Source organism: Lolium rigidum, chromosome 3 (genome assembly GCF_022539505.1).
Source record: "Lolium rigidum isolate FL_2022 chromosome 3, APGP_CSIRO_Lrig_0.1, whole genome shotgun sequence".
In the NCBI taxonomy this organism is placed as follows: domain Eukaryota; kingdom Viridiplantae; phylum Streptophyta; class Magnoliopsida; order Poales; family Poaceae; genus Lolium; species Lolium rigidum.
In genome coordinates, this window is record NC_061510.1 from 170,670,954 (window position 1) to 170,683,640 (window position 12,687).

The 12,687-nt window shown below is 44.4% G+C and overlaps 2 protein-coding genes across 2 annotated transcripts; one reads left to right on the forward strand and one right to left on the reverse strand.

Moving 5' to 3' along the window:
* The first annotated feature begins 5,261 nt into the window (after positions 1-5,261).
* On the forward strand, positions 5,262-10,149 carry LOC124702693 (putative MO25-like protein At5g47540). Its single transcript, XM_047234850.1, has 11 exons — positions 5,262-5,422; positions 6,467-6,631; positions 6,711-6,829; positions 7,115-7,189; positions 8,031-8,124; positions 8,210-8,269; positions 8,580-8,645; positions 8,724-8,822; positions 9,434-9,478; positions 9,569-9,671; positions 9,835-10,149. Exons 1-11 carry the CDS (start codon positions 5,312-5,314, stop codon positions 9,891-9,893), a joined length of 996 nt encoding a protein of 331 aa, XP_047090806.1. The 5' UTR covers positions 5,262-5,311; the 3' UTR covers positions 9,894-10,149.
* A 1,319-nt stretch (positions 10,150-11,468) lies between these two features.
* LOC124702694 (skin secretory protein xP2-like) lies at positions 11,469-12,458 on the reverse strand. Its single transcript, XM_047234851.1, has 2 exons — positions 11,880-12,458; positions 11,469-11,758 (listed from the first exon to the last, which is right to left on the reverse strand). Exons 1-2 carry the CDS (start codon positions 12,456-12,458, stop codon positions 11,594-11,596), a joined length of 744 nt encoding a protein of 247 aa, XP_047090807.1. The 3' UTR covers positions 11,469-11,593.
* Positions 12,459-12,687: the final 229 nt, after the last annotated feature.

The following is a 12,687-nucleotide window of genomic DNA, read 5'->3' on the forward strand; positions in this document are numbered from 1 at the left end:
TCAAAAATTTCAGCGCATAGAGAGGCATTTTAGTAACATGAAAATTTCTACAACCATATTTTCCTCTCTCATAATAACTTTCAGTAGCATCATGAGCAAACTCAACAATATAACTATCACATAAAGCATTCTTATCATGAGTCTCATGCATAAAATAATTACTCTCCACATAGGCATAGTTAATTTTATTAGTTGTAGTGGGAGCAAATTCAACAAAGTAGCTATCATTATTATTCTCATCAAGTGTAGGAGGCATAGTATAATCACAACAAAATTTACTCTCCATAGTAGGTGGCACCAAAAGACCACTATCATTATAATCATCATAAATAGGAGGCAAAGTATCATCAAAGAAAATTTTCTCCTCAATGCTTGGGGGACTAAAAATATCATGAAAACCAGCTTCCCCAAGCTTAGAACTTTCTATATCATTATCAACAATGGTGTTCAAAGCGTTCATACTAATATTACTACCAGCATGCAAATAAGATTCCATAGGTTTTTTAATTTTCGCATCAAACAATCCAAGTTTTAAATGAGGAAACAGAATAAGAAGCTCACTCTTGTACATTATGCCAAACTAGTGTAAACAAGAAACAACAAGATGCAATTGCAGGATCTAAAGGAAATAGCTTTGAGCACACACACAACGGCGCCGGAAAAATACTTTACCTGAGACCGTAGTATGAGTGCCTTTTTACCTTTCCTCCCCGGCAACGGCGCCGTGAAAAGTGCTTGATGTCTACGGGAGCTTCTATTCTTGTAGACAGGTGTTGGGCCTCCAAGTGCAGAGGTTTGTAGAACAAGCAGCAAGTTTCCCTTAAGTGGATACCCAAGGTTTATCGAACTCGGGGAGGAAGAGGTCAAAGATATCCCTCTCATGCAACCCCGCAACCACAAAGCAAGAAGTCTCTTGTGTCCCCAACACACCTAATAGGTGCACTAGTTCGGCGAAGAGATAGTGAAATACAGGTGGTATAAATAAGTATGAGCAGTAGTAACGGTGCCAGAAAAGTGCTTGGCGCGTAGTTGATGGTGGTGGTATTGCAGCAGTAGTAACGCATTAAAACAGTAAACAAGCAGTAGTAACTCAGCAGTATTTAGGAACAAGGCCTAGGGATTACACTTTCACTAGTGGACACTCTCAACATTGATCACATAACAGAATAGATAAATGCATACTCTACACTTTTGTTGGATGATGAACACATTGCGTAGGATTACACGAACCCTCAATGCCGGAGTTAACAAGCTCCACAATAATGCTCATATTTTAGTAACCTTTAGTGTAAGATAGATCAACACGACTAAACCAAGTACTAGCATAGCATGCACACCGTAACCTTCATGCATATGTAGGAGGAATAGATCACATCAATACCATCATAATGATAATTAACTCCACAATCTACAAGAGATCATGATCATAGCCTACGACAAGAACCACACGGTGCACACACTAGTCACCTTTACACACGTGCAGGAGGAATAGAACTACTTTAATAACATCACTAGAGTAGCACATAGATGAATTGTGATACAAACTCATATGAATCTCAATCATGTAAAGCAGCTCATGAGATCATTGTATTGAAGTACATGGAGAGAGATTAACCACATAGCTACCGGTACAGCCCCGAGCCTCGATGGAGAACTACTCCTCCTCATGGGAGCAGCAGCGGTGATGAAGATGGCGGTGGAGATGGCAGCGGTGTCGATGGAGAAGCCTTCCGGGGGCACTTCCCCGCTCCGGCAGAGTGCCGGAACAGAGATCCTGTCCCCGGATCTTGGCTTCGCGATGGCGGCGGCTCTGGCAGGTTTCTGTGGGTTTCGTCAAATTGGTATCGGGTTTTCTGATCCAGGGGCTCTTTATAGGCGAAGAGGCGGCGCCAGGGGGTCGAAGGGCTGGCCAAACCCTAGGGGGGCGCGGGCCCCCCCTAGGCCGCGCCAGGCTATGGTGTGGTGGGCCTGTGCCCCCCTCTGGTCCCTCTCGTGTGTTCTGGATGCTTCCGGGGATTCTAAGATCTGTGGCGTTGATTTCGTCCGATTCCGAGAATATTTCGTTACTAGGATTTCTGAAACCAAAAACAGCAGAAAACAGGAACTGGCACTTCGGCATCTTGTTAATAGGTTAGTTCCAGAAAATGCACGAATATGACATAAAGTGTGCATAAAACATGTAGATAACATCAATAATGTGGCATGGAACACAAGAAATTATCGATACGTTGGAGACGATCATTTCCTCTTTCATCTATCGACATAAAGGACATGTCGAGATTTTGAATTAAGTGCTCTCTTTCTGCTTCGGGTATGTGTTGCAACCTTGATCTTCCTCTGTTCCGAGCCTCCCTGTGACTATCATCCGAAACTCTGGATTGTCGACTTAGATCTGCCCTTCTCCTGCTGGATGCAGAAGCTGCCTCCTTTCTCCTGTCCAGCTCAGCTGTCTGTTTTTCTATGTTTCTGGCAGCTCGTGCGAGTCTATATTGATAAGCTTGCAGTTCTTGAGCAGTAGCCGTTGTCGTCATTGGTTCCGAGCCATCCAGGGCTTTTGCAGCTCTATCCCAGGCTGCTTGTGGAAGTTGAACTCTGACACGTGGTGTGGGCCCAACATATTTAGTGCCCATACCTCTCCTTAGATCTGAGGGATCGACATAAGGGTTACCCAAATCGTCGAAAGCCTCTGATGTTTCCTCTTGATCTTCGATAGCATAGATCTGATGGTATTTTGCACTCAAATCTATGTTGGGTTTGGTGACATCATTATTGAGATTGATGAAGACCTCGCCCATCGTGATAGATTTGTCGATGAAGTCGTAGGCTGTCGTCATCGCTTGAGCCATCGCTTATATATGAGTCCGTGAGATGACTCGAATGATATGTCGTTGAAGATCTTGGCGAGTTTCTCTCTTGTTCTGGTACTGATGTAGCGTGTTTCCGAGGTTTCTTCTTCTCCTGACTCGGTTGACGACGCATAGCTTGAAAAATCGGAATCGACCGCCGACGATCCCGACGAGATCGGAATTTCGACACGATACGATCCTTCCTTCTCGACGCGAAAGTGAAACCTTCCGAACGTCATCTCCATGGGCTCCGCCAGATACGCATATGCATCCAAACGGGAAGGTGGGTGAGGAACAAAATCGACAAGACCAGCAGCGACCTGTTTACCTCGATCCATAGTGTTGCTTCCGGTTGACGATGTCGAAGACTTTGAACGTGCCATCGAGATCAGATCCTTACGCCTCTAATTCCCACAGACGGCGCCAATTGACAAGGGATTAACTTATCAATGCCTATGGATTGTAGGCTAGGGTTTAGTTAGAAGTAGAGGGCAAGTAGATCTCGAAGGTTTCAGCCGAAAAGTACTCGACGAATATGAAAACTAGGGTTTGCGAGACAATGATTCGATGATTTCTTCGTCCCTCGACCCCCCCTTTATATAAGAGGTGGAGCCGAGGGTTTCGCTTCGTACAAGTTACAGAGTTCGGGACGGTTTCTAACTCATCCCGCCAGATTACAAATAACACTTCCTATTACAACTCTATCTTTTCCTTAAATATATCTTGGGCTTCCGAATCTTCTTATTCTTCGAGTAGTGGGCCTTCAGTAAACCCCGGGTACTATATCCGGCAGGTCCATTTGGGATGCCTATGTCACCAAGATTCCACCAATTCATGTTAAGTAAGAACAATCAATGCTAATATGATCCATTGTTCACAAATTACACTGAAAATACCTTTATATTTTATTTAGTCAATTTCAATTTTCACTAAGTTGAGAAAGTTTGAGACACTTCGATCTATTTTGATTTACAATATTTCATGATTCTCATTGCAAAAGCGGTTGTTCTTCCATATTCCACAATCTAAAAACATGTTGCATCCACCCTTCTAAATTCTTTCAAAGATGTGGAAATAAATTTAAATATTATAAAACCAATTTTCCTTTTCGTATTTTACAATTTCTAACACATAGCAAAACCCCTTTTGAAAAAAAAACTAGCTCTCATTCGCCACATTTCTTGGAAGTGGACATGGGAACTTTTAAAACATGACATGGGCCGACATTTTCGTCGTACAACAAGAAACCACCAACTAATGTTGTAAGAAAAATGAAGGCTAACATGATCCATTAATCACAAATTACACAAAAACACCTTGATGGGTTACTTAGTCAATTCTAATTTTTTGTTCATTGAGAAGGTTCAGACACTTCAATGTATTTTCATTTACAATATTTTGGTATTTTTCACAATTATGAAAATGGTTATGAAAAATTCAGAATAAAAATATGGCATATTAAAAACATTGTATCCATCTTTCCAAAATGCAAATTTCAGTTGCGTAGAAATACATTACAAATTTTATACATGTCGCAATGTATAAAATCAGGTACCTTTTTTCTATATTTTATAATTTTGAGCACATAATAAATTTCCTTTTCCAGACCACAAAATTAGTGCTAATTCAGCACATTTACTCGAAGCGGACAGATCAATAACAAATGGGCCCCATAAATTGTGAGAGTGAGGAAAGATGAGAGAGTGCTTGCTGGTGTTAATAAATGTGCCTCATGAATTCTACACGGCAGGCCTATGGTAGTTATGTGTTTTCTCTTAATTTCAGCTTGTATTTTGTTTTTGTATTTTAGAAAAGAAAACTGTGATCTAGATCCCCAGATAGGCATGCCGTCTAGATTCAGTGCACACGATGAAATCATGTGATGTCTGCGCTACGTATTTCCAACTTGATGCAAATTTTGTAGGTGTTTTTTCTTTGAGTTTTAACTTTCAGGTGAAATTCCAATGAAAAGTTATTCCCTAACAACAAAAGAACGTACTCTATCTACTAGTTACAACGTATCACAAATCAAAATTTGTTTCTGTAATAAGAACAAATGTTAATCCTCAACCATCCACTTATATATAATCTGGAAAGACAAAAGTAGTAACTAAATACTCCTGAATCCTGCACACTTTGTTCTAGTGTTGTTTTTTTACACTTCTGGTGTTGTTTAGGTGGTTGTGCTAGATGTTAGAGTACCATCTAGCATGTCGTCGTGTTGGAATTGACAGATTTCCCTAAAAATAAAATTACGAGAGATCATGAGGTCACGACGACTATTGTATCATTGTCTAAAATCACCCTAGAAAAAAGCACAACAAGTGTAACAAAGAAACAGAGGGTTAAAAAGCAAAAGCTACGGTGCTGGCGAGAAAGAAAGGGCCATCGCAACCGCCCGACCCCGCGACAGATACAGCACCATTCCGTTCCGGTGCCGGCGAGGCAACGACGGAGCGCGAGAGATGTCATTCCTCTTCCGGATGGCTTCGCGGATGCGGCCATCGACGCCGGAGGAGGTGGTCCGCTCCATCAAGGACTCTTTCCTCGCCCTCCCCACCAAGACCGGCGCCAGGGTAATCTTTCTCCCATCTCCGATGTCTACTCTAATCTCGCCCCTCGCCCTTGTATGCTAGAAGATGAGGTGGGCATCCGTCTCCGTGCGTGTCTGATCCAGGTTATTCTTGGATCAGGCAATTTAGAGTAAAAGAGTTGCGATCTTCACGTTTGATTGTTCTGCAGTTCGGATGATAATCTTATGGAAAGATCATGGTGGGCCGTTTCCTGGGGATAGTTTATTTCATTTCTTTGCATCTGAGAAGTAGTGATTCATGGTGAAATTATGTTGGGCGTCTAGCTAGATTTAACTGGGGCAATGTGGCCTAATCCGAACTTTCTTGAGAAAGAAGGTTTGCACTAAAAAAATATAGTGTGCTAATTAGTATAAATTATGTCGGAAAAGCTTGTTTAAGATAGTTCCATTAGTGGTTTTGTCATTAGTTTCATTAATTTAAATAGGAGGACTCCCAGGAAAAAAAATAGGAGGGTTTTCAGGAACAAGGGGCTGCCTTTGCTTGATGTCGTGCGGCTTATCCGCGATGAAATGGAGGAAAGGGCTTAAGCCTTCACTGTTTATCCCGGAGACCGGGGACTGCAGTTTTCCTGGGCTGTGGCCTTTTATAGGGTTTTTTCGACTGTCCCGAGGCCACCTTGACCGTATTAATTCTTATCTCAGTTTGTTATTCTTCACTGCTATGGAATGCTGTAATACTTCATGATTGGAACTTTCTTAGAAGAATGTTTACTTAAATAAAATAGCGTACTAATTAGTATAAAATTTGTGGCAAAAGCTTTTTAAGAGAGTTTCATTAGTGTTTTTTTTGGCTCTGCCTCTGTTACCGTGTTAATTCTTATCTCAGTTTGTTATTAGTTATCACTCACTGTTCTGGAAAGCAGTAAGCTTTAGACCATAGTATTTCATGATGAAGTTTGCAACTTTGTTTTCATTCGGCATTATAGCGAGACAAGTTTCTTATTTAGGTTGTATTCATTAAATTCTGCAAATTTTACTTGTGCACAGTTGCCATGCACATATCACTCCTATTTATGTATCTTCTTAGGCTCTCGAAGAGGTTGAGAAAAACATCTCATCCTTGCGGCAAGTGCTCTCTGGTGATGGAGAAACAGAACCAAATCAAGAGCAAGTCCTGCAAATATCCCTTGAAATTTGCAAGGAGGACTTGCTTTCCCTCTTTGTTCAGAATCTGCCTTCGTTGGGCTGGGGAGTATGTCATTTATCGATTAGACGTGTTTTTTCCGCTTCCTCTTCAACATATTACTGGACTCACTAGCTCTAAATTGCAGGTAAGAAAGGATCTGGTTAACTGCTGGTGCATTTTGCTTGGGCAGAAGGCTGATGAAAAGTATTTCTGTGTGAAATATATGGAAGAACATGTGGAGCTTTTAGATTTCCTAGTTGGTTGGTAAGCCATCCAGTTCTCCAGTTATTGTTGTTGGAACAATATACATGATTGGTAAAAGCGTGATTACGGAGTATTTGCTTGTATAAAGCTAGTTTTGTTACAAGCTATTGGACTTCTGTAACTGTCAATTAGGTGTTTAACTAGTAGCATGTTGCCAAAGAATCCTGCAATTTGAAGCCTTGCAGTCCGCAATTTAAATCTTTGTGACTGCTTTTTATAAGTCTTGCTTGCTACAATGTTTCACACTAAATGTTTGTAAACTTGATTGATTAACTCTTGCAACAGCTACAAGAACTTGGACGTTGCATTGAACTGTGGGAATATGCTGAGAGAATGCATAAAATATCCAACCCTTGCAAAGTAAGGCTTCAAAATTTCATCGAGTTGGGACATCCTTTTGTTTGGCACTATTTTGACACCCACACTGCCGATTTAGATGTATCCAAACATGCATGCTTACAAAAAAATATGACATGAAGAGGAATTTGCTGTGTTTGACATGTCTTAGGAATCTTTGGCTATCCATGATAATGTGCATAAATTGATTTCCTTGATGGTGTTTCTATGAAAAATAAAGTTTAACAGCCAAATAGTTGTTTGCCTGTATATATGCCCAAGGGTTACAAGCATTGTCCTCACCTTTATCCTGGACAAAATATATGGAAAATGATGAATTTACTATTTTTATTTGAATGCATTATCTACCAGAATGTCCTTCTTTCTTGAGCACTATCAAAAAGCTGTCAGCCACCTAGTCGCAGTTTAAACAGTTTTGTACCCTCATATTTACCTTAACACAAAGTATCATCGGTGAGTGGTTTTGTTCATCTCTCATGCAGTAGACAGTACTCCCTCCGTCCCAAATTATAAGGCGCCTTTAAATTTCGCTGGTCAACGACTTATAAGTTATAACATTGACTATGATTTGTACTTATAATATGTTCATAAAATTTGTAGAAATGTGTATGAAATGAAAGATAATTGCAAGAAGAATGCACATATGCATTCTCAATCCATATATTTTATAGTATATATTAGCGGTCAACGTTGTGCATCAAAGACTGCGAAAAAAATCGTGCCTTATGTTTTGGGACAGAGAGAGTAGTTATTATCCATAGTAGCAGAACATTTTATGAAACAGAAAACTAGTTAAGTTAATTAATTAATTTGGCATACATTTAATTTTGTAGTGTTCTTTCAGATATATATTGGAATCCGATAGCTTTGAGTTATTTTTCGAGTATGTTGAGCTGCCAAACTTCGACATTGCTTCTGATGCTCTAAGCACTTTCAAGGTAAATCCATATTTGCATATTCTTCTTTGTGTACATTTCCTGTTTATCAGATATTGAATGCTTGTTCTTGACAAGATGTTCGCAGGATTTGCTTACCAAACATGAAACTGTTGTCTCTGAGTTTTTGGGCTCCCATTACCAGCAGGTCACTGTCTTGTCCTGAAGGTTTTATGCATTCATGTGATAAATGAAATGTCATTTTTTAGGGAGTGCAATAAAATTTCCTTTTGTTGAGTTTATATATGGAAAGCCATCATTAGTTGTTGGATTATTACCTCTTTAACTCTGCCTTATTACTATTGTAATACACCTAAACATTGGAATCTTGTTGTTGCTTGCTTAATGCCTTTACAAAAACTATTTTGCAATCGTGTGAAAACTTAAACTGCTCATCAAAATTAATATACTGGTAATTTCCATTCCTCTCGTTACTGACAGCCTAACATCTTGTTCAGTTCTTTGAACTCTACACAAGGATCTTAAAATCAAGTAATTATGTAACAAGGCGCCAGGCAGTGAAGGTTAGACTATGTTCATATGCTCTAGCTAGTCATACCAGTCACTTGGGAAAAAAAAGTAATAGTGCTCTGTATTTTCAGTTCCTTTCAGAATTTCTGTTGGAGGCTTCAAACTCTAAGATAATGAAGCGATATATTCAGGAAGTTCGTTTCCTGAATATTATGATTGGTCTACTGAAGGTATCAGTACCTTACTGTTCATTTAGGAATTACTCAACATTAAGATAGCTTATTTTGGTTATTCATTACCCTGCTTCTTGTTATGTTCATGTCTAAAACCCCCTTTTGTGATATCTTATGGATATTATGCTAAAACTGTAATAGTATTCCCTCCGTCCCTGTTTACATGGCGTCCTTGTTCTTTGTGGTTTAGTTTTAACCATAAATTTGACCAACGATACGCGAGTCATGTGTCATAAAAATTATAGTATTGGATTTTTCTTTCGAATATGAATTTAATGATATAATATGAATGACAACAATAGTTGCACGCTTGCTGAAAGTGAAGGTCCACCATTGTGAAAACTGAAGCATTCTATTATTCTTATGAACAACTCCTACCTCTGAAGGTCCCAAAAGTTGTCTTAAAGTTCAGATATGATATATATGTGAGGTGCTTGATTTCTTAGAGTTACAATCTTGCATTTTTTTCGTAACTGTTGATTGAACATACCTTTTCCCTTTTGAGTAGGTTCTCCAATTCTGCACAAATAGTATAAATGTCATGTGTGTAGACATCCAATCTCTTTCTATGTGTGTCAGTTGTCACTACTAACCGGCATCTTCTATAGGATTCAAGCAAAAATATCAGAATATGTGCATTCCACGTTTTTAAGGTACCATCTTTAAGTTCAGGTACATGTATGCCCTGCCATAAGTAATTCCATATCAACGGTTTTCTTGGGTCCTTTTCCTGTGCCAAACAGGTATTTGTTGCCAATCCGAACAAGCCTCGCGGTATTGTTGAAGCTTTGCGAGAAAATCGCAGAGAGTTGTTGAAACTACTCCACAATCTTCCTGCAAGTAAAGGTAGTGATGTGCCTGAATCTTTCATTCTTTCCACCTTGTGTTGTACCATAACATGAATGACCAAAACCTTGTGTTGTACCATAACATGAATGACCAATTCAATGTCAAGGAAAAAAATGACTTGAGAATATTTTAGCATTACTGATTTTGCTCCGTTTTACAGGCGAAGATGAACTTGACGAGGAGCGAGACCTTATCATTCAGGCAATTGAGAAGCTGTAATGCTGACCCACAATCAGTGGAAGCCCTTTGACGCGTCGAACAAGTGTGCTCTTTTGCATGAATTTTCGTGCTTGTCAACCAACGTATCAGAACCGACAAGGTCGCATATATATCGCTGTAAGCTTCTGAGAGCTGTGTCTTTCTGGAGGATTATGCAGTCCGTCCAAGGAGAGTAACAACTAGATGCAACATAGTATGTTCGAACTGCAGCGCGGTGAACTGTTATTTTTGTTATGTGATGTGGGACTTTGTTTTCTGATGATGTCCCGAGTTATATATTCCATCAGCAAACAAACAAACAACATCAAAGCCTTTTTCCCAAGCAAGTTATATATTCCATCAGCAAGAAAGAAAAATCTGGTAGGACTGATAGTTGACTTCACAAAAAACTCCCTCCTCCTCCGCCCTCGGGTCGCTCCCCCGCGAGCGACTCCGGGGCGTCCAACCCTAACCCTCCTCCACTCCCTCTCCTCCGCCCTCCCCCGTCGCCGCCGCCGGCGGAAGCCGTCGGGCAAAGCCCGGACGGTGCCGGCGGCGGGGGCCCTTCTCTACCCGGCGCGTTCCTCTCCAGGCGGGGCTGGCGGCAGGCGGCGGTGCTCCCTGGCCGGCGGGGTTCCGGCGGCGGCGCGTCTCCCAGGCGGCGCGGCGGCGGGTGGCGACGAGGCGGTGGCGTGGCCCCTTGGCCACGGGACGGCGCGGCGGCTCGGGGCAGCGCCTGCCTGGCCCAGATCTGGGCCCTGCGGGCTCCATCTGGGTCCGGGCGGGCCGGCTCCTTGCCCAGCGGTGGCCCTCGTGACGGACGGAGGGGCGGCCGGAGTTGGGGATGGCGCTGCCGGCGGCGCGTACGCTGCGCATGGAGGCTGGATCTTCACGAGCCCGCTCGGGCTCGGCTGGGCCAGGTGGGCCCGGTGTGATCTGGTCGACGCGTCCGGTCGGCGTCCGCAGGTGGCGGTGGAGGCGGTTCCCTCCGGCGTGGCTGCTGTCGTGCTGTCCCTCGCTCCCGGGTGGCTCATCTTGTTCGTGATGACCCCAGTTCGTTGGTCATGGTGAGACGGCGGTGGTGCCTGCAAGGCCGTGGTGGCGTAAGGTGGTGGGCGGTGAGTGTGGTGGAGCATGCTGGAGCGTCCAAGGCGGGACTACGAGGGTCGGGAGAAATCTCTGTCGGTCTCACCGACACCGACGCGGTGACGCCCGCGGGCGCCACCCTTCCTTCTTGAAGGGCGTTGGGTGAAGCCCTGTCTCCATGTCCTTGCGCGTACCGGGGGAAACCCTAGGATCACTCCGGGCAGCAGCGGCGTCATCGTCGCATCCCTTCTTGAAGGTGTTGCTTGGTATGCGGGGCTTCCAAGTGCTAGGAATGTGGTGGATATTCTCCGGCGGGTGCAGCGGTTGCGAGGCATTTCCGTTTTCGTCGATCCGACCTTTTCGGCATTACTTTCTCTTATCTTTCTTTTGTGTTTTCTTTTGGGCGTGCTTGTGCTGTTTGCCCCAGCCGTGGATCTTGTTGTCTTGGTCGTGTGCTATATTAATATAGCGGGGCGAAAGCCTAATTCGAGGAGAAAGAAAAATCTGGAGTTGCAGCAAAACGCACATCGTAGCTGAAATCAGTTGTGGCAAAATACAGAAGTAGAGTAACCAGGTAACGGCTTTCCAGATGCAGCCGGGTGAGTGGTGAACTGGTGATTTAGGTGATCATCTCCCTACTTGGACGAGCTCAAGGCCTTGCGGACCCTGGAGCTCACCCTGACCCTCCCCTTGGTCTGCTGCGCTTTGTCCTCGGCTTTGGCGTCCGCAGGCGGCCTTTCGGTCGTGACAGCCGCTGGCGGCGTGGGCACAGGCATCCACCCTGACACCTTCTCGGCGACCTTGTTTGTTGTTTGCGGTTGCGCTGACGGTAGTAGGAGTACTGCTTGCGGGGATCTTGCCAGCAGGCTTGTCACCTCCCTTGGCCGGCGTCGGCATCCACCCTGCCACCTTCTCGGCGACCTTGTTTGCGGTTGCGCTGACGGTAGTAGGAGTACTGCTCGCGGGGACCTTGCCTGCTGCAGGCTTGTCACCTCCCTTGGCCGGCGCCGGCATCCACCCTGCCACCTTCTCGCCAACCTTGTTTGCGGTTGCGCTCAGGGTAGTAGAAGCGCTCGCGGGGACCTTGCCAGCGTGCGGCTTCCCCGACGGCACCGCGGGCAGCATCACCACCGGTGCCGTAGGTTTAGGCGCTTTGCCTGCTGGAGATGGCGTCGGCGCATGTGCCGGCAGCACAATCGGAGGCGGTGCGCCACCGTGCGCCACCGGTGCCGTAGGTTTAGGAGCTTTGCCTACATGAGATGGCGCCGGCGCATGTGCCGGCAGCACAATCGGAGTCGGTGCACCACCGTGCGTCGTGGCAGGCGCTGCCCCGGTAGTGGCAGCTCCGCCGTCCTGAGAGTGGCCCGTCAGGCGGAGGAGAGGCCGGAACGCCGGACGGGCCTGGAAGGCTCTCTGGAGCCTGCTGCAGATTGTCGGCGCCTTGCCCTGGCCGGCGGCGGCGCCAGCAGCAGGTCCCCTGTCCCTGTTGTCAGCCTGCATGCTGTACTTCGAGTGTAGAGAAGTGGAGAAAGGACTGTGCTCTTATATAGGCAAATATAGGGTATATCTAGCTTGCTGGTGAAGTGAAGGAGATGGGAGTCGGAAACGCATCTCGCTGCCTGCTCTTTTCGTCTGATCAGATGCTCGGCGCACAAACTAAAGAGGAAGGATATGAGCCGACGAGAAATGGCATCGTATTCGTCCGCAATATTACTACTAGAACAAGCGA